The following is a 27,250-nucleotide window of genomic DNA, read 5'->3' on the forward strand; positions in this document are numbered from 1 at the left end:
ATTTGTTAAGACTTTTATATCCTGCACTCTTAGCATACTTGCTTCCCAAGTAGCTTCCAGCAATCCATCAAAACGTTAATGAAACAATATCTAAAATTAGAATGCAAACCATAAAAAGACCACCAATAAAATCAGCACATTTTTAGTCTTATTGTTTTAAGAAATAGGACTTGGGCAAGGGAAAAGGAGAATTAAAGTAATGAAACTGGGGGAAATAATATATTAGGAAGTGCTTGGCATTTGAAGTTGAACAAGTTTGAGGGCAGGCGCATTGATTTAGGAATAGAATTCCACAACTGAGGTGCTGCAGCAGAGAAGAACCTGTCTCTTGCCAACTTATTTGTGAATGTGGAGGCTTACAGATAAGGCCGTTAATCTTAACTGGGGGGCAGGCTCCGATGGCAGCAGGGGTTTCTTCAAAGACATATCCATTCAGTGGCCTGTCCATGTAGGCTTATCAAATGATCTTGCATGCACTGAATGTCTGCTTATTTGACACAGAGGTTTCAGAGACAGTATACTAGCAAACTGAAATTAGCTATGACTTCCTAGTGCATCTTCCCCCCCCCTCCAAGAGTACACGCTGTAGAAAAACTCAAGTGTGCACTTGGCATATGTTACCATCTCCATGTTTTGCTTTCTTAAAGGCATGCTCAGGTCTATTGCAGGTGCTGTGAATTATTGGACACATGGGCTGCTTTTTAGGTAGGCCTGGGTAACTTGTGGTTGGCAAAGCTGAGCACATAACCAGCCATATATCGTGGCCTCATCAGTCCTTTCTAAAAACTCGCCTTTGCAGTTCCAGACAAGGAGGCAGAAAAAGCCCCCATATGTGGTTTGTGAGAAACATTCAAGACAACCTGGGCCACAGGTTGTGTAGTCTATTCTGGTGTAATGGTTGGGGATTTGCACAAATCCTTAATCTCATCTGTATGCATCTGTGATTCTCAGGGAGATGCTAGAAGAAGCCCAGAATGCCTTATGTGGATCGTCAGAACCGAATCTGTGGGTTCCTGGACATTGAAGACAGTGATGCCTGTGGGAAGTTCCTGCGAAGGTATTTCATCCTGGATACCCAGGCCAACCGCCTTCTTTGGTATATGGACAATCCCCAGGTGAGGCTTTCATCTCAACAAATTTTTCTCTAGCACGCCCCCCCCCTCAATTTTTTTCATTCCCATTTGTCTGCTTTTGTGTCCTTGCTCTTCCAAGGCAGACTTGAACTGGAATGAGACGCTGTTGTATATGTGTGGTTGCCATTAACAGTGGTAGCCCCATGTATTTTCCTCCTCCTTTCCTTCTCCCTTAGGAACATCTCATAATACAGAACAAGTTTCTTGACCTGATTGCATTTTGGATCTCTTTCCCTGATCATTTGTCCCCTCAGGCAGCAGAGAAACTGGTAATGCAGCGACACACCATGCATTTTGTTTTGGATATTGCCTGGGGAGAGGAGAAGATACACGAAGCTGTTCCTTTCAGTTGCAGCTGTGCGTGTTCCCTAGGGGCTAATTCGAGCATCATTCCTGCAAGAATGGAGTTCTTGGGGGTAGCAATTTAATAGAGGCCTTTGCATGTTTTGAAAGACAAGAGGTAAGCGGAGTAACCCATCTGCTACTTGGCCTCATGAATCCAAGCACTCTGTTCAGGGGGTCTGTCCACATTAAAGACTTAAACTGGTTTAATGATATTCTCTCTTGCTAAAGATTCTGGGGTGTAGTAATTTAGGGCAGAAGTGTGAAGGCTGGGAGTGTCCAACAAAATTCTCGGTCCTCTTGCCAAACTATATTTTCTGGATTTCTTATTTGGGGGCAGGGGGCGGGGAGCCCATGACAACTAAACTGATACAAACATATATGTTTGCCTTTAGTAGACAGATCATATATTCTCCAGGGATTGAAAAGGTTCTCTGTGGTTTTCTGCAAAGGAGCTTAAGCCATTCATGAGATGCAGAACCAGCCTCTGGCAGCCTCTGTGCAGCTGTGCCAGGGTTAGTGGGCACTGTGTGCCCTGGTCTCTACAGCGGGGATACTAATACAGTGATATCCTTTCTGATGGGGATTAATTATGTGTGCAGAATATTCCGTAAAGCAGGCAAATTAGGCCAGATGCTTTTCTGATTATTTCCAGTCCGACATTATGTCCGTTGCACTAAATGACTGATGTGTGGATTTTCCCCTCACCCCCCCTGGACATGGGCAAATCCAGAATTGAAATGGGGTATTCTTGCTCTGAGGGGAGGGCATCTTGATCTTTGGTTATTCCCACCAGCTGTTCAGGGAGGCAAGGCTAATTTATCCATTTCCTGTTTCCCACACCAGAAACCCTAGAGCTCAGTTTTGTTTCCTGCTAGATAGGGAACGCAGCGGGAGAAAGATATCTCCGCAGCAGCCTTTCTTGCTTCTGCACTAACTATAAAAATCTTGCCCTCAATCTAAATTCCTTTATTCTTCAGATTAAGAGAGCCTTTTTCTCTCTCAAGCTTTCAGCTCCTTGAAGCCCCTTTTCTCCTTGTGCCTTTGCATCTTTTCCTTTGATCCTCTTCTCCCCCCTTTCCCCCTTGATGGAGGTCTTTGAAGTCCAGGAGGAACACAGTAGGGATGGATTCCTCTCAGAGGAGGATGCAGACCTGATGCTGATAATCTCAGCGGCGGCAGGGGAGCGTCCGGAGCACAAAAACAGCAGAGAAAAGAGAGAGAGAGACATAGGACAAAGCAATGGTGGAAAAACGAAAGCACCAAACCACACAGTCAGAAAATGGCGCAAAAAGGGCCTCAAGAGGAACACAAACACAAATGGTCACCAGTACGGCCCAGAGTGGCTATGATGGACTTACTATTCCTTTCCCTAGCAGCACCAAATAAGGGACAAAAAAATGTCCAGATTGGCAATCAGTTATAACATCAGGCAGTGTATCTTCCAGGCTCATAAGATCATCAATGTTCCAGTACCACCAGGCATCACAACGCTTGATGCATCCTTCGATCATCAAGCCTCGGTGGAGGAAATATGCAAGGCAGCCACGTGATCCTCCGTATCAAGCTTTGACAGACACTACACGATTAATTCATTCTCCTCAGCTGATGCCGCCTTCATGAGCAGAGTGCTACAACATGTAGTGGACGAAGATTATACCCACCCGGTTGAGGGACACCGTTATTGGAAGTCCCAGAGATCCAGATGCTCTCCCCTCAGAGCAAGAACAAAACCTTGGATGCTCACTGTGAGGGTTTCTTCTGCTCTGAGATAAGGAGGGCATCTTGCCCCCCCACAAAGGAACTAGCAAAAACAACAAAGAACGAGTACCGCATCAAGCATACTGCCAGGACGGGAAAAATACGAGTCCCTTCACTGATCAGTCAGCATCTCAGACATCCAAGCATCAAGGGAGGATAGATGATACAGCTAATCTTCACCCTAGAACAGTTTCTCTTTCCCATTTACTAACACCTTCCTGCATTACAAAGGAGCCCCGTGGCGCAGAGTGGTAAGTTGCAGTACTGCAGTCAAAAGCTCTGCTCATGACCTAGCTGGCTCAAGGTTGAGTCAGCCTTCCATCCTTCCGAAGTTGGTAAAATGAGTACCCAGCTTGCTGGGGGTAAAGGGAAGATGTCTGGGGAAGGCGCTGGCAAACCACCCAGTAAACAAAGTCTGCCTAGTAAACGTCAGGATGTGACGTCACCCCATGGGTCAGGAATGACCCGGTGCTCGCACAGGGGACCTTTACCTTTACCTTTTCCTGCATTACAACAGAGTTACCACCTGTTCTTGTTAACATTCTATATTACATTCTTCCTGTCATTGATTTAGCTTGGGAAGTACTCAAACTGAGCTCTAGGGTTTCCTCCGTGGAAGACAGGAAATTAATAAGTTAGCCCTGCCTCCCTGAGAAGCCGATGGGAATAACCAAATATCAAGATGCCCTCCTTATCTCAGAGCAGAATGAACCCTCACAGTGAGTATCCAAGGTTCCATTTTCTGACCTACGGTCTCTCTTGTCCAGGGCTAGAATTGGAAAAGAGAACTTCAACTGGAGCAGAATATTGAACAGTAGGCTGAAGGCACTGCTCCACTGTCTAGGCATAGGCCGAAATCCAGACTTCTTATATTAGATGAGACCAATCCAGATGCTTCACACTGACTCCCAATTGCAGGGGCAAATATGTGAAATCCCTGCTGCTTGTGTATGTGTGTGTGTGTTCATGCACATGTGCATAGGTGCACCTAAAGAGGGGCTCTAAAGCTTGAGTGGGCGTTGTTCTAAATGGTTCACTTGCTATATCCAGGCTAGGCTCTTGTTTCAAGCCCCAGGATCCTTGGTACGTGGAGGCTAGGCTCTTGTTTCAAGCCCCAGGATCCTTGGTACGTGGAAAAGTTCCAAGTCTGCAGCCATCATTTTCTGTCTCATGAGCCCAAAGAGGAAGCCAGACCAGCGGTTTGCTCTGACTCATGCACGCCTTCCTCTATCTAAACCTCTTTGTAAGGAAATCACAGCAGGTCCTTTTGTTTGGGAAACTCCCTGATCAGTTGGACTCTGTAAGCCGAGCTCTGAACTGAGCCAGACCTGTTTAGAAGATGGCGTATACACAAGATCGCACCCCATTGCTGTGGACTGATCCACTCTGAAATAACTACCACTTCTTGATTTTAGTAATTAGCATTAGTCCTTCATGCAGAAATTAAAAAATGACAGCTGCTCTTGTCCTGCTTTTATTTTGAGTGTAATGGGGTCGGTTATAGTGTGGGAACTCCATCACCCACCTCTGGGATTGCTTTTTTGCAGCTCCTGTTAATGTTTAGCTCTTCTGCCTGTGTGGTTAGTGCAGATTCTGTGATTTCTACCCATGCGAGCAACACCCACCTCATTAGGAGAGATGTCACTAGTTTAATATTCAACCACACAGTAAGCTTATTACAGGAATGGCATGGCAGCAACCATGGCAGTAGTGGCACCAGCGTTACTCTGGATAATGTATAAACCGGGCCCAAAGGGATAACTGATTGTATTGAATAAAACTGAACCAGCTAGGTGCCCGCAAGAAATTGTGGGAGGGAGGAACAATATGGACATTTCACCTGACTCTGCCTCCCTCCAAATCTTTCACTCCAAAGTTCTATCAGGTCTCATGGGTTGGAGCAGACTAACTCCCCCCCCCCACCCCAGTTTTTTTCCTAAAATTACTTTCAGTGGCTATCAACATTTTGTGCCTCCTGGAGCATACTCAGTCCTTATCGGGTTGGTTTTTCCCCCTGCGCGAATGAACTGAAGATTAAAATCTTTCGGTATACCTGGCGAGTTGCCCAAGTATGCATTAACCCCAACCCTGTCCGTGAGCAGGGCTTCTTTTGTGACCATATTCACTTGTACTGAGTACCGGCACCTTTTGGGGAGCACTCCCAAGTCCTGTGAGGAGAACTGGTGGAAATCAAGGCAACTTTATGTATGAGTAGGGCCACAACAAAGAAAGCGCTTTCTGCGAGTAGCCCATACTGAGGTCCAACTGCTTTAGTATTAGAGCCCAGCATGGTATAGTGTTTAGATTGTCAGGCTAGGACCCGGGTTCAAATTCCTGCTCTGTCATGAAAGCTTGCTCAGTGACCTGGGGACCAGTCACACTCTCAGCCTAGCCTACCTTGTAGAGTTGTTGTAAGGCTAAAGTAGAGGAGATAAAAACTATGTAAACTGCTTTGGGTGCCCATTGGGGAGAAAGGTGGGGGTATAAGTGAATTAAATAAATATAGTGAGATTCATATTTCTTCAAAAGATGGGCAACAGATGCTGTTTTTCTGGGAGGGGAGTTTGAACAAAACTGCCACAAGGCTTCAAATCCTGATTAATCCATGAAGCCCACCAGATAACATTCTGGGCCCGTCACCCTGTCTCAGCCTAAGCTACCTCACAGGCTTATTGCGAGAGCCCTGCTTAGAGCTACCCTGAGGTCCATGGAGGAAAGATGAAGTACAAATACAATAGAGTGGGCCAAAACCCAGAGATTGTCTGTCTCAATTTTACACATGAACACATGAAGCTGCCTTATACTGAATCAGACCCTTGGTCCATTAAAGTCAGTACTGTCTACTCAGACTGGCAGTGGCTCTCCAGGGTCTCAGGCAGGGGCCTTTCACATCACCTACCTGCCTCGTCCCTTTAACGGAAGATGCCGGGGATTGAACCTGGGACCTTCTGCATGCCAAGCAGATGCTCTACCACTGAGCCATGACCCCATCCCATGCTTCCCACTGGGCACCACTACTTCTAAATTAATAAAGTGAGACCGTAGCCCATTTGTTGCTGGATTCTTCATTAATTAACTTTTAACCCCTTTCAGAACTTGGCTATAGGAGCAAGAGCTGTGGGATGTTTGAATCTGACCTACATTTCAAAGGTAAGAAGAACAAGATGGAGATAGGATTGCAAAGTAGGATTCTGGGCCTGTTGGGTTTTTTTTATAGTCATCTTTACCTCTGAATATAGATGTGTTCTGGCAACTAAATAGCACATAGCAGCTGCAGGAAGCACATAACCTGGTAAACCTTTCGGGCAGGCCTTGTATTGTGTTCCATACAGGGCTTTGCACACCTTAGCAGTGCTAAGCAATAACTCAGCAGCAGGAGTGAATCATGTACAAAGTGTGTGTGATTGTGTATGCCATTCCACCTCTGCTGCTGTCACGTTGCCTGTATGTGAATTTAACATTTTTGAGACAGAGGCTGGGTTTGAATTGAACCCCAGATCTCTTAGATCAAGTCTCTCTATCCATTAAAGCACAGGAGCAGGGTGATTTGTGCTGTAACCTCCATGTTGTGGGGCTCCCTGCCTCAGGAAGTTCTCCTTGCCCCCATGCTTTCCGCATTCTGGATGCTGGTAAAGATATTCTTTTAAAATCTTTTATTCCAGGAGGCCTTTGGTTCTGTTTCGTAACTTTTTGATTATTAGCCTGCTGTGTGATGGGGGGAGTGATGATGGCTTTTTATGCTTTGGTTTAATTGCTCGATATTTTATATGCTTTGTACTGTTGTGACCCTTGCTGTCTTTATGATCTATTAATTTTGCTGTTGCTTGCTTGGTTTTATGTGGTTTTGATCGTTTCTATACCATCAGCTGCCTTGAATGTTAAGGTTGATTAGTGAAAATATAGGATATACATTTTCTAAAATGAACTGGAGTACCCTGGCTTTTCTTCTACATACCCCTCTTCAGGTCTGTCTTCCGCAATACTGCTGATATCTCGCCTCTTCCATCATCTTCTGCTATGCTTATCTGGCCCCTCCACAAGTTTTTAAAATCTTTATCTTGGAAGCAAAGTAGTGGCAGGCAGCTTTGTGTGTGTGTAAAGTGTCGTCAAGTCGCAGCCGACGTATGGCGACCCCTTATGGGGTTTTCATGGCAAGAGACTAACAGAGGTGGTTTGCCAGTGCCTTCCTCTGCACAGCAACCCTGGTATTCCTTGGTGGTCTCCCATCCAAATACTAACCAGGGTTGACCCTGCTTAGCTTCCAAGATCTGACGAGATCGGGCTGTACCATGCTGCCTTCCCTCCTGGTAGGCAGCTTTACTCATGTTGAATTTAAGTTCTGTTGCAGAAGAACTTGGATTCTCTTTCTCTCTCTAACCACCCCTCACTGCTAGTAACATGCTATACTTTCTGTAACATTATGTGCAAGTGAGGATATACCATTCTTGAGGAGTTTAACTTTGGTTAAGCAATTGGTAATGTAATGCCTACATAGGGTTGCCAGCTCAGGGTTGAAAAATACCTGGAGAACTTGGGGCAGAGCCTGAGAAGGGAGGGGTTTGAAGAGGGGAGGAACCTCAGTGCCATAGAGCCCAATTGCCAAAGTGGCCATTTTCTCCAGGTGAATGATCTCTATCAGATGGAGATCAGTTGTAATAGCAGAAGATCTCCAGCCACCACCTGGAGGTTGGCAACCGAATGCCTACACCAGCTCCCCTATTTGGTATCGTGTAGATATATAATATGAGTGAAGAGGATCAGGAAAGATCTCAGGTAGCATTAATTTGGCATTTTGTCATAAGGCCCAGCTCCCTCCATCCCATTCCTGATTCACTGCCTCAAGCTCCACTTCCCTGCTTTTCTTGGTAGGCTGCAGAACCCTTATTGCTGTTGCTGCATAACCTTGTGATAGTGCGCATGTGTTCGGGTTGGCAGTTGCCTGGAGAAAAAAACGAACAAACCTTCCCTGTTTCTTAGAAAGGCTTAATGTGTGTGAATGGGCAGCTGAAGCATTTCATGGCATGGAGGTAAACAATGGGCAAAAATGCATGGCCGCTTTAGCCTCCTTTATTCCGTTTCAGCCAGGATTCAGCCAGGATTGAACTCATGCGTTTTCGCCGAACTTTAGCCCCCTTTATTCCCTGATCAGCCAGGATCGAACGCAGTTCGGCGAAAACGCATGCGTTCGATCCTGGCTGAATCCTGGCTGAAACAGGGAATAAAGGAAGCTAAAGCGGCCATGCGTTTTTGCCCATTGTTTACCTCCATGCCATGAAATGCTTCATCTGCCCATTCACACACATTAAGCCTTTCTTAAAGGGACAAGACATTCTGCTTCAAGTCTGTTGGTGGCCCTCGCATGAGCAGATTTGCACAACAGCACAAGCAGGCTGGGTAGCTGGGACAGAGTCAGTGCCAATAGCTAGTTGGAGGAGGCAAGCACACTGGGGGGAGAAAGGAAAGCTTGATATTGCTGCTGGTAGAGAGTAGGAGTCTCCACCAGTCACCAGGCCTGTCCTTTTGGTCGAGTTAATTGCCCTGTGGATCAAACCGGCTTTATCTTTATCGTTTTATAATCTGCGTCTTAAATGAGGCAGCTATTGGGCTGTCTGGCAGCTGTGTGGGTGTACCGGCAATGGAGTATTCTCCTGTGTGGACTTAAATTGTTAAGAACTTCTTGTTGAATGAGCCGTAATGATTGGTACTCCAGGAGAGGTGTGGTTGAGTTTTTGTGTGGGGTTTTTTTGTTTTGTTTTTTTGCAGCACTGCTTCTCCTTTTTAGGTCACCAACGTCCCTTTCTTCTGGCAAGGCATCTGTGCCTTTGACTGCTGCATGAGATTCAGAAGCTTAGCGAGGGCACATCCCATTCCTTGACCTCTGTGTTCTAGGAAGGGTGTCACCAGTTCAGTGCCTGCCTGGGATGCCTATGTTAATACCATAAGAACCCAGGTGCCCCCAAAATGTGCAACTTACCCTCTTGTCCCTCAACAACAAAAAAGGGCTCGGGTTACAGTGCCATCATCTCATTGCCGTTCAACTCTTCTGTTTCAGGTCAGTGTGGCTACCCCAAAACAAAAACCGAAAACTCCTTTCTGCTTTGGTGAGTATAAGGTGTTGGGAGAAAGGTGTGGGGTAGGGAGGATCACTTACAGCTGGGGAAACAGGATGGGTACCTGCTGTGCCCCCAGTTCTTCAGCCCAGCAGCTTTTCCCAGCTAAAATATCCATCTTGAGACCCCATCATGAATCCCTAGCTTGGGAGTGTCAAACTCAATTATTACGAGGGCAGGATCATAGAATCATAGAGTTGGAAGGGACGACCAGGGTCATCTAGTCCAACCCCCTGCACAATGAAGGAAATTCACAGCTACCTCCCCCACACACACACCCAGTGACCCCTACTCCATGCCCAGAAGATGGCCAAGATGCCCTCTGTCTCATGATACGCCTAAGGTCATAGAATCAGCATTGCTGACAGATGGCTATCTGTGTGTGTGTTAAGTGCCGTCAAGTCGCTTCCGACTCATGGCAACCCTATGAATGAAAGTCCTCCAAAATGTCCTATCTTTGACAGCCTTGCTCAGATCTTGCAAATTGAAGGCTGTGGCTTCCTTTATTGAGTCAATCCAACTCTTGTTGGGTCTTCCTCTTTTCCTGCTGCCCTCCACTTTTCCTAGCATGACTGTCTTTTCCAGTGACACTTGTCGTCTCATGACGTGACCAAAATACGATAGCCTCAGTTTAGTCATTTTAGCTTCTAGGGTCAGTTCAGGCTTGATTTGATCTATAACCCATTGCTTTTGTTTTTTTGGCAGTCCACGGAATCCGTAACACTCTCCTCCAACACCACATTTCAAAGGAATCTATTTTCTTCCTATCAGCTTTCTTCACTGTCCAGCTTTCACACCCATGCATAGTAATAGGGAATATGATGGCATGAATTAATCTAGTCTTGGTGGCCAGTGACACATCCTTACAGTTCAAAATATTTTCTAGCTCCTTCATGGCTGCCCTTCCCAGTCTCAATCTCCTTCTGATTTCTTGGCTGCAGTCTCCCTTTTGGTTGATGGTGGAGCCAAGGAATAGAAAGTCTTGAACTATCAAGGAATAGAAAGTCTTGGCTATCTAACCTCTACTTAATGGATGTGACATAAATGTCCCTTGGTTGGGCTGAGCCATGGTTCGCCAGCCCAGATTGAGAGTGGGGGAGGGCGGCTGGCTCGCAGGCCAGTAAAGAGCTCTCAAGGGGGTGGATTCAGCCCTTGGGCCTTTTGTTTGACTCCCCTGCCCTAGCTAGTTCTGAGAATCTGTGTCACTTGGTGGCTTGGGAGCAGGAGACAGTTCACACTGTCCCTGTGCCAGCTGTTTTCCCCTGAATGAACTCCATAATGCATATTTTCTGCCCTGACAGGGAGTGGGTAGGAGGTTCTTGTGTCACTTTTTTACTGTGAGGAATGGGGGGGTGGGGCTCATGTACACATATATTGGCTAAAATATTGTAAAATAGTCCTTGCTGGATCCATCTAATCCAAGTTCCTCTGTCCAGCAATGGACAGCTGTGCTTGAAGTACACAAGCCTGCTGTTGAGGGGACAGGTCTTCTGGCATTTAGAGGTACAAGGCTTTTAGACATGAAGTTTCCATTTGGCCATCACAGTTAATAGCCAATTATAAACGTGTGTGTGTAAAGGGCCGTCAAGTTGCAGTTGACTTATGGCGACCCCAGCAAGGGGCTTTCAAGGCAGGTGAGAAGCAGAGGTGGTTTGCCATTGCCTTCCACTGCAGAGTCTTGCTTGCTAGTCCCCCTTCCAACTACCAGCTCTGCTTAGCTTCCAAGATCTGCTGCTTTCCTTCCCAATTATAAACACATCCTCTGTGAATTTATCTAATTCTCTTTCTAAAGGCACCTATCATTATATCTTGTGGCAGTGAGTCCCAAAGTTAATTTATCTATTGTGTGATATTTATTTGCAATTTTACCCTCCCCGTAGGGTTGGAGCAAGGGTTTTTGAATGTTTTAAAAGTCCTTATCCATAGTATGGGTCTTCTGTTAACCATGCAGTTCCTAGCTAATTTTCATGATTACAGATTGGATCTTGAGGTATTTGCTTTCATGCTCCTGAAATATCTTTGTATCGTTTGTTTTAACTTTCTATTGGCGAAACGCCACAATAAATTTTTACTACTACTACTACTGCTTTCATGCCTCTGGCATATATCTGGTAGTTACAATGATGGCTTACTATGGCTGTTTTTCTAAATGAGGGCAATTAATTGCGTGGCAACGTAGCATGTGTAATGGGAGGTGAATCACCAGCCAAGTACCTCGGTGCTGTGTGTTGCTTGGGACTCCTTTCCAGAACCAGATGTTTTCAGTTAAGCTATGAGGTCCTTTTCCAGTACTTTTTATGGACCCCAGCTCTGTTGCAGACCACCTCTGAATTTTACAGCAGATGCAAGGCTTCTTCTGAGAACAGAAGCCCAGCTTCTCCCCAATAACATCAAGCAATGTTATGTGCATGGCTGCACACTGTCCCAGACCCACCAAAAGCAGCCCATAAAGTGATATTAGAACGCTTGCTGTGCAATGATGGCACATCCCATGTTAGGTATTATGGGATAGAAGGGGAGGAGACACAGAGCTGCTGTTTTTGACGGCAGCTTGTTTCTGTTATAATGTCTGGCCTCGGTTTCATTGTCACTGGTTCAACAGCAGGCTGGTTTTGAAGCAGAGTTTCTTGTACCAGTATTGTTGTTAACATATCCAGGTTTAGCTGTGCACAATTAATAGCATGCAGGGCCTGCAGATGTTGTATGAGAGCTGATATGCAAAACAGGAAGTTCCTGGTTCAAATATTGCCCCTCCTTGCCTTGTGTGTGCTTATGGGTTCCCTACTGGGAGCTCAGTTCCCAGATGCACAAGGCCCAATTCAAACCAGGGCTGTGGTGCGTCAGAAGAAAGAACATCAGCCCTCCCCCCCAGTGCCATTTCCCAGACCTGAAGTGGTTCTGGAGGGTGTGACTTTCCCCTTTGGGGGGCTTCACGTCTTCTGATGGGATAGATGGTTTCCCCAGTGGGGTAAATAGTGGTTCTCCTTGGTCAGTTTGGGTTGGAAAAACACCAGGGGGGATGTAAGCATCCTCTCCCCATACACTATGATCCCGATCCAAAGTGGGATCTGCACAGCTGGGAATTGAGTTCCCAGTGGGGATTTTGCAAGCACACATCTGACTGACAATCCTTGTGCCAGGCCTGACCCCAAGGCCTGTTATCATGTAAGCAGGCCTTCAGCAACCCCCCCCCCCACATTTATAACACTGCTATTCTTTAGAAGGGATCTGTCTAAAAACTACACCAAGAGAGTATATGTATATATTAAGTGCTTTGAACATTTGAAAGCAACTATATGCATTCTAAGTATATATCTTTATTGGGACGTGCAACTTTTCTTCATTAAAAGATGCATCCAGGCAGTTCAGAGGGGTCCAGCTGAACATTGCAATCCAGATGTGCATTGTATCTAGGCTGGCTGGTCACATGGAAACTTGCCTCTACGCATACATCTCCCTTGCTAACTTAGGGCAATTGTATTAAAAAAAGTTACCAAATTAGGTAATGCATTTGATTATTTTGTTATTAAGGCCAAGTCTATATCTGCAGTACAATGGAGGCTGTAGTGTCTTGAGGCCCTGGAATGGACATTATTATTTCAGATGTGCACATGCCATAAAAAGTTCTTTGTATTCCAACTCCATGCAAGTTGGAAGGTTACCCATTAGGTATACAGCTTCAGTGGCAAATATCTTTGGGAATGGTCAGTCTTCACCAACCTATGAGAGGTTTAAAAGAAAGAGAAATGGCTGGCCAGATGAGTGTTCCCTGGGCAAGGAATGCCAGAAGTGGGGTGCCAGCAGTAATACTACAACCCTAGACACCTCTGATGGCAGAGGCATTTGTAGTGGGGACTGCTCAGAAGCTCTCTGAACATGGCTTCTGGGGAATATGCTGGTGGAGCTCCTTCAGAAAGTTGAGAGGAGATGGAGCATGTTCATTGCCTTCAACTCTGCTGAATTCTGATGCTGATCTTTGTGTCCACAGTTATCAATGCTTTGTCTCAGCGCTATTTCTTACAAGCCAGTGACCAAAAGGATCTGCAGGACTGGGTGGATGCACTAAATCGAGCCAGCAAGATTACGGTACGTTGCCCTGTGTGAGCACCTTCCATTCTCCAAGGGAAGAGCTGGGGCTTCATTTGATTTTTTTTTTCTAGTTTCCTTACAAATGGAAAAGTACTAGGTGCTTCAGAGATCCTTGGGGGGGGGGCAGGTCTACAACCAACAGGATTCCTTAGGTAAAACCATAACCATTAACATGGTATAAAACCCAGTACAAATATGTATTGTCCTTGATCGTAGCTCTTTGTATTTTTCATGGAGAAAGTGGTTTGCTACAGCACAGCAAAATGTCATTTCCGTGGAGCAGATGTGGTACCTTTAGGCTACATCCCCAGGTTAGCCTGATCTTGTCAGATCTCAGAAGCTAAGCAGGGTCAGCAATGGTTGGTACTTAGATGGGAGGCCCCAAGGTAGTCCAGGGTGTCTGTACAGAGGCAGGCAATGGCAAGCCACCTCTATGTGTCTCTTGCCTTGAAAACCCTACGGGGTCACCATAGGTTGGCTGCAACTTGATGTCACTTTCCACCACCACATCCCAGGTAGCGCATCTGTTTCTGGAAATGCTACTTTCTGGAAACACTAAGGACTATATCGAGTTGCTGAAGAAATGTGATTTTTATACAAGTATTATTCTATTAGTAACCGTTTACACTTTTATGCAGGTATTGCAAAGATTGGTGTTATGCTGATTGTGCTTCTTGTAAAATAGGCCTGTACAACTTCTGACCCACCATGCCAAATACAGCCCACTGTGTGGCAAAACAATCCCTCTGTTCTTGAAGTCTCACGTAGGCAGCCAAAACCAAATCAAGGCTAATCATTATTGATCTTAAGAAAAAAATTATCGTATTATCCTAGCAACATACTTAGCAATTACAATGGCATAATTAGAATTTCCCTTTCAAAGTGTATCATGTCCATTGTTTCAGCAATCCTTACAATAACCCTGTAAAGTAATCCTGCATTATCTCCTCATTCCGAATGTGTAGGCCTTGAGGGTGAGAGAGGGTAGTTTGCCTTTGGCCACCTAGTGAGGGCTTGGCTGAGGCAGGAGGGGGTGTGGCTCAGGGGATGTTTTGTTTTTTGGCTGCCATTTGGAAGGAGCTTCTGTGTAGAAAGGAAGCATGTGCTGCCTCTCTGCATGCTGAGAAGAACAGCAGGACGGGGAGGTGAAGTCATTCAGTGGTAGAGAAGATTCCTCCGTGACCCTGCCCTTGGCTTGTTCCTCATGGTGGTACCCCTCCTGATGCTTGATGTGTTGCATGTCCTCAGCTCTTTTAGCCTGCTGCCCATGCTCCTAGCCATGACACTGGTGAGGTCATAACCCTGGTTCCTTCTTCCTGTCATATGGCCCTGATGCTACGTGACTTCCTGTCACGTTCTGGCTGCTTAGTGGGTCCTGGGTCTGAAAGAGTTGAAAACTACTCTATATCATGTAAAATGCTGCTTTCCCACAGATTATGCATGAATTTGTGGAATATGAATTAGCTTGTTTTTGAAGATCAGTCTACATACACTCTAACTTTGGGGTGACGGTCTTGCTCTGTATGTGTAATTAAACTGCCAGGAAGAGTGACAGATGTTTTCTTTCTCTTATTGAGAGAAAGACATGTGAGATTTGAGGCATCTCAGGACAGACCTTGGTACAGGGGCCAGCTCAGATGGATGGGTTTCCTTCCTCTTCAGTGGCTGTCTGGCTGTTGCCACATCAAATGGAACCTGTGGGGAAGGGTGCCCTGCAGTGTGTTCCGGCTGCTCTGTGGCGTTCAGCAAGGGTTGCGCCACTACAAACACAGGCATTTAAGAGTTCAAAGCACACTTTCCTCCTGCTTCGGCAGCTGCGTTTCAAGGGCTTGGCTTTCACTGGTTCCATTACCAAGCGGCAGTCTCCAAGACAATGATTCTTTTCCCCACCTGCGCTCTGAGAAAACTGTGAGGTTTCCCACTGGGAATCTATTTCCCAGTGGTTTCTTGAAAGACTGTCTGTCCACCTTTGTCAGTCTTCCTCTGTGCATCCAGAGGCTGAATGTTAGGGGTGTTTTCTCAGGAATTGGGTGGGAGGAGGTAATCTCCCGGTGTGTGTCAGACAGTGAAGAGGCTCCCCAGACCTGGACATGACACTGCAGGCAATCAGAAGAGTGTGCAGGTATGTTTCACAGACTCCTTTGCAACCTTCAGAGGTTCTCTGGCAGATGCATAGAAGGTTTCTCTATGAACAGATCAATACACAAAGTCTTTGAGGGCAGGCAGTTGTGAAGATTACTACTTAAAGCCCATAGTCACCAAAGCAACATGTTACCGTCTGTCTAGTTTCTGTGGAACACATACTGCAGTTGGTCTTTGTGCAATAATGGATTGTGGTGCTTGGTGTCTCTCTCCCCTCCCCCATACAAACCCTTCCCCAAGGAAATCTGTAGAGCAGGGGTGTCAAACATAAGGCCCGCGGGCTGGATCCGGCCCCTTGAGAGCTCTTATCCGGGCTGCGAGGCAGCCGAGGCAGCCACCCCTCCAGTTCCAGTCTGGGCTGGCGAAGCATGGCCTGGCCCGACCACGTGACATTTATGTCATATCCGGCCCTTGTAACAATTCAGTTCAACACCCCTGCTGTAGTGTGTTCAGAGCAGTCGGGCAGCATTTCAGACCTCCATCGTAATGGGGTTGTATAGATAAAGCATGAGGGTTGTTTATGTGTAGGGTTGCCAACTTCCAGGTACTAGCTGGAGATCTCCTTCTGTTACAACTGACCTCCAGCCGATAAGAGATCAGTTCCCCTGGAGAAAATGGCCGCTTTGGCAATTGGGCTATGCCATTGAAGTCTCTCCCCTCTTCAAACCCCACGCTCCTCAGGCTCCGCCCCAAAAATCTCCCACCGGTGGCAAAGAGGGACCTGGAAACCCTGTTTATGTGTAATCCACCTTGAGTCCCTGTGAGAAAGACAGACTATAAATAACGTCAATAAAATAAACAATTTAAAAAATTGACTGGGTTTTTAAATCCAAAAATTGGCACCCACAGCCATGTACAGCAGTTAAAACCCTACACATAAACAACCATTAAAATATACTTTCACTATTAGGCCAAGTGTCAGGGGGAAATTGGGCTTGCCACCCCTTCGTCTTCCAGCCTCCACAATGGCACTTTGTGGCAGGGAGAAGAAGCTCTGTTGGCTGGAAATGGAGGGGTGTCCAGCCCATCATAACTAGATAAACTTTTCAGGTCCAGTCTGTTTGCGATGAAGGAAAACAACAGACTTTGCAAATGAATGAGTCTTGCTGTTTGCTTCTCTAAGGATAGGATGAGATCCTCAGGATGTTGTAAAGGTACCTCTCTTTTTTTTTTTTAAATACACTTCGCAGTTGAGAATGGAAACAACTTAAAGCCAATTCACAGAAACAGGTGGTGAGGTTTTTGAGGAAATGCACCCCTTCAGGTAGCATGTTTGAGTGTCCGCGTTTTTTTGTTTGTTTGTTTGTTTTAAATTCCCTGCATGTGGAAAAGTGTTATGTCCAGGAGAAAAATTCAGCTTATCCTTTTCGTAGATATGCAGTGGTTTTGTTTGTTTTTGGTGAAGGTTATTTTTTTCCATGTGAGACCATTCAAATATGTCACCCCACAATGCAGTCTGAAGTACTACAACCTGGAAAAAATTCCACTTGGTTTTCTGGTATGTACAATTGGCCCTTAGAACGGAATTGTATCCTTACTTGATACCCTTTCATCTTGGTGTCAAATCCCAATATCATACTTCACTTTTGTTTCATGCGTGTATAGAATTCTTTGGTGTGGCAGCTGCTTATGTGTTCTGCAGATGATTTTCTTTTGAATTTTCAATATAATGCTTATTTTAAAAAGAGTGACCAGTTCATATATATTAGTTTTGGAGTTGGGTCCAGCCAGCTTTGCTACTCAATCTCACCCAATTTCCTCAACCCCCATACAACAGCCCCCAGTCCACATGACTTTTGTACATGCAGGTCCCATGGTTCTCGGCATGGCTTCTTGAGTGGTCAAAAAGCCTACCTCCTTCCTTTTTAACCAGTAGAAAAGCTGGTTGGATCTAACCCTCTGTGGTTAAACCCTTTCTGCTTGTGTGCAAGTTTGCCAGCCTGGGCAGAAGAGGAAGCTTTTAAAACCTGAGAGGGGAAAGGAGACTTATGGCGACCCCATAGGGTTTTCAAGGCAAGAGACTTTCAGAGGTGGTTTGCCTTTGCCTGTCTCTGCATGGGCTGAGAGAGTTCTGAGAGAACTGTGACTGGCCCAAGGTCACACAGCAGGCTCCATGTGGGAGAGTGGGGAATTGGACCCAGTTCTCCAGATCAGAGTCCGCTGCTCTTAGCCACTACCCCACACCATCCCCAAATGCCCATCACTTTTCTGAAGACTGGAATATCACAGTTCTAAGAAATGTTCCAATTTTTAAAATATTGGCAGCTGTTACACCAATCTATAAAGGATGCAAAAGATCTCTCACATTTTGTGTCCTGCTCTTCCTTCAAGGAGCTCATAAATGCTCTTCTCCATTTTATCCTCACAGCCCCTTAGTGATATAGGATAGGTCACCCACCGAGTTTCACTGAACCCAGGTCTTCCCAGTCAGAGGGCCCAACCACACATTATGTTGTCCTTGTGTCCTCCATAGGTCATAGATTTGCTCTGCGAGTTCCATACTCAGGCTGCTGTGGCCTGGCCATTCATTTCCAGTTTGGAGGAGGACTACAGCACATGAAGAGAGGGGGCTTAAGCCTTCCTTTCCACGCTCTTTTCCTGACTTGCAAGGGCCCTGGGGAACTGCTGTTTGCTCTGTTGGGAAACTTTTGTGTATCCCATTAGTACATGTAAATTTTCTTAGATGTGGAAGGGAAGGTGTTGTGTTCCACCCTCTGAGCTGCCTACTCCCTACACTGGGTAGCTGATTGAAATGCAGGCCTTCTTCTCCCCCACCCAATACCTCCTTCCCTTTAACCAACATGTGCGTACTCACCAGGGCTCAGAAATCCCTTTGAAAGACATCTGGGCTTTTCACAGGTAGTGTTCCCATCACCTGAACGTTCAAACCCCAGCATCCTCCCTTGCCAACACCTGGTAGTACTCAGCACCAACTTGGTTGCCCTGACAACCATTGTCACATTAAAGATCAGCATCCCTCTCCTCCCCATTGGCTTGTTGGAATGATTGTATCTGAGGGTGCATTCACAGTGGACTGGGGGTGGGGGCTCCCAGGTAGGTGACTTAACAGGAGCATAAAGGCTACCTGTGCTCTTTCTCCCTCCCTGCTTTACCCCAAACAAGAACTGTGTCGTTTCTGAAACTGCAAGTTGTGTCCGACTGCATGCTTGTTTCCTGGTTCCCTGGCCCTGCGGGCAATGGTTTGCTTGATATTTTGGCCCTGGGTTCTTGTCCTGAGAGAACATTAATCTGTAAGGTCACCCTTCAGAATTGATGTGGGGCTGGTTCACACATTGTTGTTTGTTTATTTTATTTCAAACATTTTTATACTGCCTTTCCACCTGATCAGGATCCCCAAGGTGACATGCATAAAAACATTAAAGCAATTAAAAACATTTATAATTTTCAAAACACACAGACGCAAACAATACCAGAACCTGGGAGGAGGGCCAATAATGGTTATTGGGGGGTATGCCAAATGAAACAAAAGTCTTCACCTGTTGGGGGAAGATACCGATAGAAGGAGACAGACGAATCTCCCTGGGGAGGTAGTTCCAAAGTTTTGGTGCCATGAGTGAGAAAGCACTTTTTTGGGCCACCACCCAACTAGCTTCAGATCATGGGGGCAACCAACCAAAGCAGGGCCTTCAAAGACATTGTGTTTCTTTCAAGGTGTGCACCTAAGATGATTTATGGCTACTTGAAAATTTAAAAATATGATTGGAGTGGGACGAACTTTGTATTTGCAAACCTATGTATCATGCATGAGTGCTCAGTAAGGTGCTAGGAGCTTTACCTCCAGGTACTTTACTTGGCCATGGCAAATCCATAATGTATGAAATTACCCTAAGTTTCTGATGAGTTAAGGATTAGTAACATCTGGAAGACTTGCCTGTCCTCTCAAACAATTGTACCAACTAACCAAGGCCTTAACCGACTGTGTTCCTACTAAGAGCAGAGAGAACACCACTGGGACATTCCTAAACACAATCACTTGATGAAGCTTATTGTTCAAGCGATAATTACAGCCATCATGTATCATTTTGATTGCTGCTGGAGCTGATCACCTATCCTAGATAAAGGCTTACATAGAGAATGAGTGCAACACCTATAAAGGGACACATGTCTAATTACCAGTTGGTGCAGAAACCAACAAAAGCTACTTGATTGCTATTAAGTATTACTGTGCTAAGTAACTTAGAGTTGTCTGCTCATTCATTTTCCAACAAGATAGATTGTCATGACTTACATCTTACAAATAAGATATTGAGGCAGCAGAGTGAGCCTTTATTACTCAGCGTTGGTTTCCAGTTTTTGACTTGGAAATCTCAAGTTCCCCATTGAGTTAATTTTTAGCAAGCTTTGTGGGCTCGCAGGTCATCTTTCTAGCCATAGGAACACACTTCTGCCTGGCTACAACTGTGTGCCTAGACTGACAGCAATTCTCCATTCATTTGCTGACTTCAGCACTTTGCTGCCTTCAGCATTTGCTTTGGTTTGAGATCAGACCTCTGAATGCTGGATCATAGCAGGCAGCGAGGATCTAGGCCACATGGGTGTTAGCCTATTAAAAGCTTACGAATGCCTTAGCAAGTTTTACCAGCCCAGCCCATATTCTACTTTTACCTTTGGGATGGAGGGAAGTAAATCCAACCTGAATTCACCACGAGATTGTAAAGATGAGTTTTTACCATTTAGTGGGGGGAAATTAAAGAGGGGCCTGTATACTCTGAAATCACCTTGTTCAACCTGAATCTTGTACAGGGATGGCTTTAACACTTATGCTCCACCCAGAAAGATATGTTCATGGATACCAAGAGCTGCCAGACATCTCCGTGGGATTAGCACCCAAAGAGCCACACAGGTGGTGGTGATGACGCTATGGCAGCTTGTGGGAGGATGTCTGAGCATCTTTGTGCCCTTATGCTGGGCAAGCTCTTGAAAGGCAACACCCGGAATAATAACTGTCATTAGAGAGTGCCAGCATCGGCTGCAGAGGGTGGGCAAGTGACTTCATATTGCAGCATCTCCAGAGAAGCCTGCCACTGTGGTATGTTGTGTCGGAAAATTAAGGGTTCTAGTCCCTAAGGAGAAAAGGTTATTCTGTGGCTGTGGAAGATCTGTTGCAAAAGCAGTCGTAGTCGGAGTGTCTCTGCCCTGCTTGCAGCAGATTTAGCATGGAATCCAGGATGCATAGCTTCTTCTATCTCCAAGCTGAAATTTCTTATTTATATAATTTATACCCCACTTTTCTCCCCCAATTGGGGACCCAAAGGAGCTTACAACATTGTTCTCCTCTCATCCGTTTTAACTTCTCAACAATCCTTTGGACTAGGTTAGGTTGAAAAAGAGTGGCTGGCTGAAAGTCACCCAGTAAGCTTCCATGGCAGATTGGGGATTTGAACCTGGTTCTTCCAGATCCTTGTATGTATTCTAACCACTACAACATGCTAGGTGTGTCTTGCAAGCAGTGATGCCTCTTTCAAACTACTTCTAGCTTGGGCGGGGGTTGGGGGGGTTGGGTCTGCTTCCAGCCTAGCAGATCACAAAATCAAGGAGATGTGGATATTTATTGCATTTCTAAGCTGTACTTTTGGCCTAGGAGTTCTTAAATAGCTTACACGTTAAAATACTAACATTTTAAATTGGTATGTGAGTCTTTAAAGGTTAGACCAATAACCTAGAGAGATACAAATGCCAAGGGGACATTTGGATGTTCCATTTGTTTCTCTTGGGTTTTCTGCACATGTGACTTATTTCTGCTTTTTTAAGCAGTTGATCCACTAGCATTGGAATTGCGTTGAGCACCGGGGTCCTGCAGTTCTTCTCTCCCTAGGCATTTTTTCCAGTTGCCACATCAGTTAACTTTCTTACAAACATGACATAAATATGAATTTTTCCCTTTTTCTTTGGTTGTTGTTGTTGTACTATATATACCGCGAGAAGTGGAGCATATTGTCCCTGTAGAAAAATTCATGTATTGTCCCTGTAGAAAAATGCCCTCCACTCAAAAATTCACCCCAATATTTGGACATTTGAGGCTACAAATTGGGTTTTAACCATTTTTCTGTCGACAAATGGTGGACAATTGCTTACCCATCTAGGCAGCTGCTTGCATTGTGGTTGTTGTGGTTGTTTTTACTGTTGTTGTTGTTATTGTTATTACTATCCCCTTGCCCCGCAAAGCAGGGCCCAAGGCAGTTTATAGCAGAAATAAAACAGATCTTCTTACAAGAATATAAAAAATACAAATCTAGCAAGTCAACTCAGCCATTACACAGTAGCAAAATTATTAGATTTTGTAGTAAAGAAAACGGTTTGGTATTCCAGGAGGCAAATATATACACAGTGTAATTTTCAGCGTTTTCCTGGGAACCTAAATGATGTCTTGCAGGTTCCATTTTAAAATTCCAGCTGTTATTCATATCTTGAAACCTTTATAGTATGATAACAAGATAGTTTGACTCAGAACTTAACTTTGGAATGTGCTAACAAGTGACCAAAGGTCTGAGAAAATGTGTACAGTACTGGAGCATGCCTTTCCTGGCACCTAGTATGTTCTCAGAGGGAAGTAGGTGGGTTGTGTGCATCAGATGTAACGTCTCCCTTTTATTTCATAGGTACCAAAGACTGGGAATGTGTCTCCAACCACAGATGTTGCAAAAGCCCCCTACAAGACGGAGATCATCGGCGGGGTGGTTGTGCAGACACCCATCTCTGTCAACCAGGTGAGAAGAGAATAACAATTAAACCAAATTTCTTGCTGTCGAGGAGGGCATGGAGGGGGACAGCCAAAGCTCAGTGGCCAAACATGTGTGGAAGAGCCTAGATTCAGTTGCCAGCATCTGCAGTGGAAAAGATCTCTGATAGAGGAGGTGCGCCATCAGGACGCCGGCGGAAGGCTGAGCCGGCATCCCAGGGCTGCACAGGCAGTCCGGTGTGCACTGCCCAACACCAGTGTTTTTGTTGGTCGTGGCGGTGCAAGTGGGGCAGACACCGGCGCGGGCCGTTGTGCGCCTCCAAAGAACATTCGCCCGCACAGTTCAGGAATGGGCTGTAATAAACCTTAATTTCAATATTTCCTTTTAAAAGAGCCACATTTGTCTCTGGGGCTATAAATTGTAGACCCTTGGCTTATTGTCTTTACCGTAGTCTCAAATGTTCAGTGAAATCATGGCTTAGTTTCCAGAGATGATCCCAGCCCCTGGAGGGTTTGTATAGAAAGACACCAATGAGACTTGCTTGCAAGCAAAGGTTTCTTTGCACCTGATGATAATTTACTGCTAGAAGCAGGTCATTGTGCCCTAGCAAAGCTTCCAAAAAGGGAGGGTGAGCGAGCAGGTAGCAGGCCCTGCAGTCAGCAGCCAATGTGAACCCAGCAATCTGGTTTGAAATGTGCTAGAATTCTCTTGCAGAGTGTGCCTAAAATGGGGACTGCCCAGGGTCACATAGCGCTAACACTGTCATCTGTTCAACTGGTAATTGATTAATCACCTGCCTTTGCATCTCTCTGCTAATGGGTTCAGAAGGGGGTTGTGCCCTTTAGATATGGGCTTGTTCCCATGGTGCTGCCGTAACTTTTAAAAGCCTGCCTGTTGTGTGGGTGGGGCTAATCACATGGACCTTTAATGTGCAATGGTGCTGAGCTGGGATTGGGAGAGAGGATTCCACAGTAAGAACCTGTGCAACTGACTTTGTCCACAAGGTGGGAAGCTTTTAAATGTTACAAGAGCATTGTGGGAAGAGACCGTGGGAAAATGGTATCCGGGCCTCTGCTGGAATGCCTGAACAGCAGCAACGTTCTAAGCCTTTTGCTTACTTAGTACAGAAATCAGCATCCACAGAATCCTCTTTTCAGAAAGCCAGACAAAGTTGCCTGTTTTACATTCTTATGATAGCACCTGGTGTAAGCTCAGAAGGAGATTGAGCAAGCCGTCCAGCTCCCAGAGGGTGGGTGCTTCAGTGCACAGCTATATAGCTAGCAAAAACTGAATGAATTCTGCTGAATGAGCAAATAAAGCACAATCACTACCCATGCTGCAACAGCTACCAAAGCAGCCAACAACAAAAGCCATCAATTAAAATATAAAAAGCACAATAATAAAAACAGTAAAGGCAGTAGTAAAATGTGTTATTTTTTAGAAACATGGGAGAATGCCGTTGTCTTCATTTGGTGTTTGAAAGCTTTCAAAGTAGAGAGACCAAATATCCCTGCAGAGAATTTTACAGTGGTTGCCATTAATGTAAGCTCTGACGAGGGGAGCACATGGAGTTGGCACTCTGATGTAGATAGAATAGAAACAATTCTGTCTACATCAGGATTGGGGAGGATTGTAGGGGAGAAAGCAGTCCACTACAGAGTAATACCAGATGAGAAAAGGCAGGCCCCCTTCCTCTCCAGTTCTTTCCTGCCTCGCTTATCGGGAGAGCATGTTTTTGCAGCTCTCTGACTCAGCTTTAGGAAAGTTCACTAATTTTCTTACTATTCTACTCTACACTATTTCTTTCCCACCCCACTCTTACTACTGTGGTCTGTTTCTTTTAAAAGTGCTCTTTCTTTCCTCCATTAGGAGGGTTTCTGCTGGTGTGGGGGGGAACAGTTGGCGTGGACGTTCCCGGCAAAACAAAATGGCGTCTGACCGCCCCGATCAGTTCATCGTCCAGGACGATCTTGATCCCTCCTTATTAAGGCCGGCTGCCGATAGGGAGCAGCCCTCCTGTAGTCAGGCGGCAGGCTCTAAGGGGAAGGATAATAAAAATAAGAAAGACAAAGCCGGGGGCAAGAAAAAGAAAACCGGGTCGGCGCACGGCAAAGCGGCTAAGCGCCTCCTCATGGCCGCCCGGTTTCACCAAGCCCCGAAGGTTCCAAAATTGAGCGCAAGTCAGATGCCTATTCTAAGTGCTCAGGGACACACAACGGCTCCGTCCGCTCCGTTCCCGGACTACGCCCCGAGGCAATCAACGTTCCGCCTCTCAGCTGCGGTGCGGTGGCCGTTCCGCCTCTCAGCTGCGGTGCTGAGCAGCTCTTATCGCAGGCGCCGTTTCAGCCTCTCGAGGGCCAGTAGCAGCAGAAGCCTTGACCGGTAATGTGCCTGCGCCGGGTCCCCTGGGGGCGGGGGGACTGGATTTTTTAAGAACAGAACTGGCGGCTCTCATTAGAGACTCCTTCGTGGAAGGCCTCAAGATGGTTAACCTGCCCTCGCCCAGCCCTTCCCAACGTGAGCATATCTCACGGGAGGTCTCTCCCCTGAGGCGTAGCACTGATTTGCCCGCCAAACGCAAAAGCGATCATGGTCGGACTTCAAAGCCCGAGTCAGGCTCAACGGGCTTCCACCAGCCAGCATGAGCCTGATAACTCTCCTTTCTCCTCAGATCAGGAGGATAGGGAACAGGAGGAAGGTGAATTCTCCTTCAGCGAGGAGGAAACTGTCACAGAAATTAAGCAAAATAGAATTTTTAGCGCAGACAACTTTCCTTTGTTATTAACTAAAATGCTGGTAGCCTTAGATCTATCAGAGGATACCAACTCCTCTTCTGAAAAGAGGAAGGGATCAAAGGAGTTCTTTCATATGAATGATGCTCCTTCCAAATTTATTCCTGTCGTTGATTATTTTACAGGGCTAGTTAAAGCTGAATGGGCTAAGGTCTTGTGTCCTTTTTGGCAGACGCCTCGCTAGATACGATGGTCTTTTCTGCCAGGGCGATGGCCACCACAGTGGCAGCTAGAAGAGCCATGTGGATCCGCCCATGGCAAGTTGAACACCGTTCCAAAATAGTACTGATGGGTTACCCTTATCAGGGCAAAAAGCTGTTTGGGGATTCTCTGGAGTCTATCCTAGTGGAGACGAGACAAGAAAAAGGCCCTCCCCAAGGTCCTGCGTCAGGACAATAAATATCACAATCAGACTCCTTTTCGTTCCTTTCATACCCTGTCACGTTACAGGCCAGATAATAGGAGAGGGCAGTGAAACTCCCAACGGGGGTCCTTTTGTAGAGGAGGATGTTACTCCAGGTCATCCCGTTATTCCAACTTCCAGTCTGACAAAGGGGATAAGACCCCTCGCCAACCCAAACAATGACTCCCCTCCACCGTCTGTGGGGTATAAAAACCAACTGTTCTTCTTTGTAGTCTAAATATTTAGGAGAGAATAGATGTGAGGAAAGGTAGAGGCACATGTGCATAATTAGTTATAACATGCATGTAGTGCTTTCAGAGTGATGAAAGGGCACAGCCTCAGTCCTCAGTCTCATAAGTTGCACAGGCCTCCGTGAAGCCAAGCTTTTGCTTCTCCGTGAAGCCAAGCTTTTGCTTCTCAGGTCTCCTTCTAAACATTCATACACTTGCCAGCGTGGTGTAGTGGTTAAGAGCAGTGGTTTGGAGCGGTGGACTCTGATCTGGAGAACCGGGTTTGATTCCCCACTCCACATGAGCGGAGGAGGCTAATCTGGTAAACTGGATTTGTTTCTTAACTCCTTCACACAAAGCTAGCTGGGTGACCTTGGGCTAGTCACACTCTCTCAGCTCCGCCTACCTCACAGTTGTGGGGAGGGGAAGGGAAGGTGATTGTAAGCTGGTTTGATTCTTAAGTGGCAGAGAAAGTCGGCATATAAAAATGAACCACTACTCCTCTTCTTCTTCCTCCTCCTCTCCCTCTCGTTCTTCCTCTTCCTCTTCTTCCTCCTCCTCCTCTTCCTCCTTCTCCAACAGCCCTGCAAGGTGCACCCATATAATTATCCTCAACTGGTATGTGTGCCATCTGTGGAAGCGAAGAGGAGGTGGCTTCCCTAGGGCTTAATCAAGACTTGTGATGGGGATTTCCTACTTAGCCATTCCAGGGCTACCTTGCCTCCAGAGGTTGTTGTGTGCACTTTTTTTTTAAAGTACAGAATGAGTGCAACCCTGGTAATAATTTAGCACAGGCCAATGTAAGAACTAAAATAAATGACACCACGATAATAGCCCTTCTCTGCCCAGCCCTTGGGCATGACAAAATCCAGGGCGCAGCCAGTGTGGCCTCGCTGCCAACACAACTAGTCTGCCGTGTCTCATGAACTCAGCGGGGGGGACGTGTGCCGCTGTCCTCCTTTCACGGTGCACTTTACAGAAAAGCAGGGTTGTTTGTCCTGAGATGCAAGAAGAAGAGTTGGTTTTTATATGCCGACTTTCTCTACCACTTAAGGAAGAATCAAAGCAGCCTACAATTACCTTCCCTTCCCCTCAACAGACACCCTGTGAGGTAGGCGGGGCTGAGAGAGCTCTAAGAGAGCTGTGACTAGCCCAAGGTCACCCAGCTGACTTCGTGTGTAGGAGTGGGGAAACAAATCCAGTTCATCACCAGATTATCCTCCGCCGCTCATGTGGAGTGGGGAATCAAACCTGGGACTCCAGATCAGAATCCACCGCTCGAAACTACCTCTCTTAACCACTACACCACGCTGGCAAGTGTATGAATGTTTAGAAGGAGACCTGAGAAGCAAAAGCTTGGCTTCACGGAGGCCTGTGCAATTGTGAGGGCAGCCATGTGGCAGCCCCCCCTCCCCCTCCATGAGTGTCTCCTCAGCCATGCGTTTTTGCCACTGGCCTGAGACCCGAGGTTGCCATGCAACTAGCAGGTCGCTGAACATCGTCAATGGGTTCTGTTTGGCTTGGTGGAACCCAGATTGGGTAGGCCC

At 46.1% G+C, this 27,250-nt stretch overlaps 1 protein-coding gene across 1 annotated transcript in view; it reads left to right on the top strand.

Annotated features, from left to right (window-relative positions):
• Window positions 1-962: 962 nt before the first annotated feature.
• The window catches only part of PLEKHA2 (pleckstrin homology domain containing A2), a 45,559-nt gene continuing 19,271 nt past the window's right edge, over window positions 963-27,250 (top strand). The window contains exons 1-5 of the mRNA XM_056860699.1: window positions 963-1,115; window positions 6,330-6,386; window positions 9,289-9,337; window positions 13,335-13,432; window positions 22,198-22,305. Coding sequence (XP_056716677.1) covers window positions 975-1,115; window positions 6,330-6,386; window positions 9,289-9,337; window positions 13,335-13,432; window positions 22,198-22,305 — 453 coding nt within the window. The 5' untranslated portion in view covers window positions 963-974. The remainder of the gene's footprint in view (window positions 1,116-6,329; window positions 6,387-9,288; window positions 9,338-13,334; window positions 13,433-22,197; window positions 22,306-27,250) is intronic.

Source organism: Euleptes europaea, chromosome 14 (genome assembly GCF_029931775.1).
Source record: "Euleptes europaea isolate rEulEur1 chromosome 14, rEulEur1.hap1, whole genome shotgun sequence".
NCBI lineage: Eukaryota > Metazoa > Chordata > Lepidosauria > Squamata > Sphaerodactylidae > Euleptes > Euleptes europaea.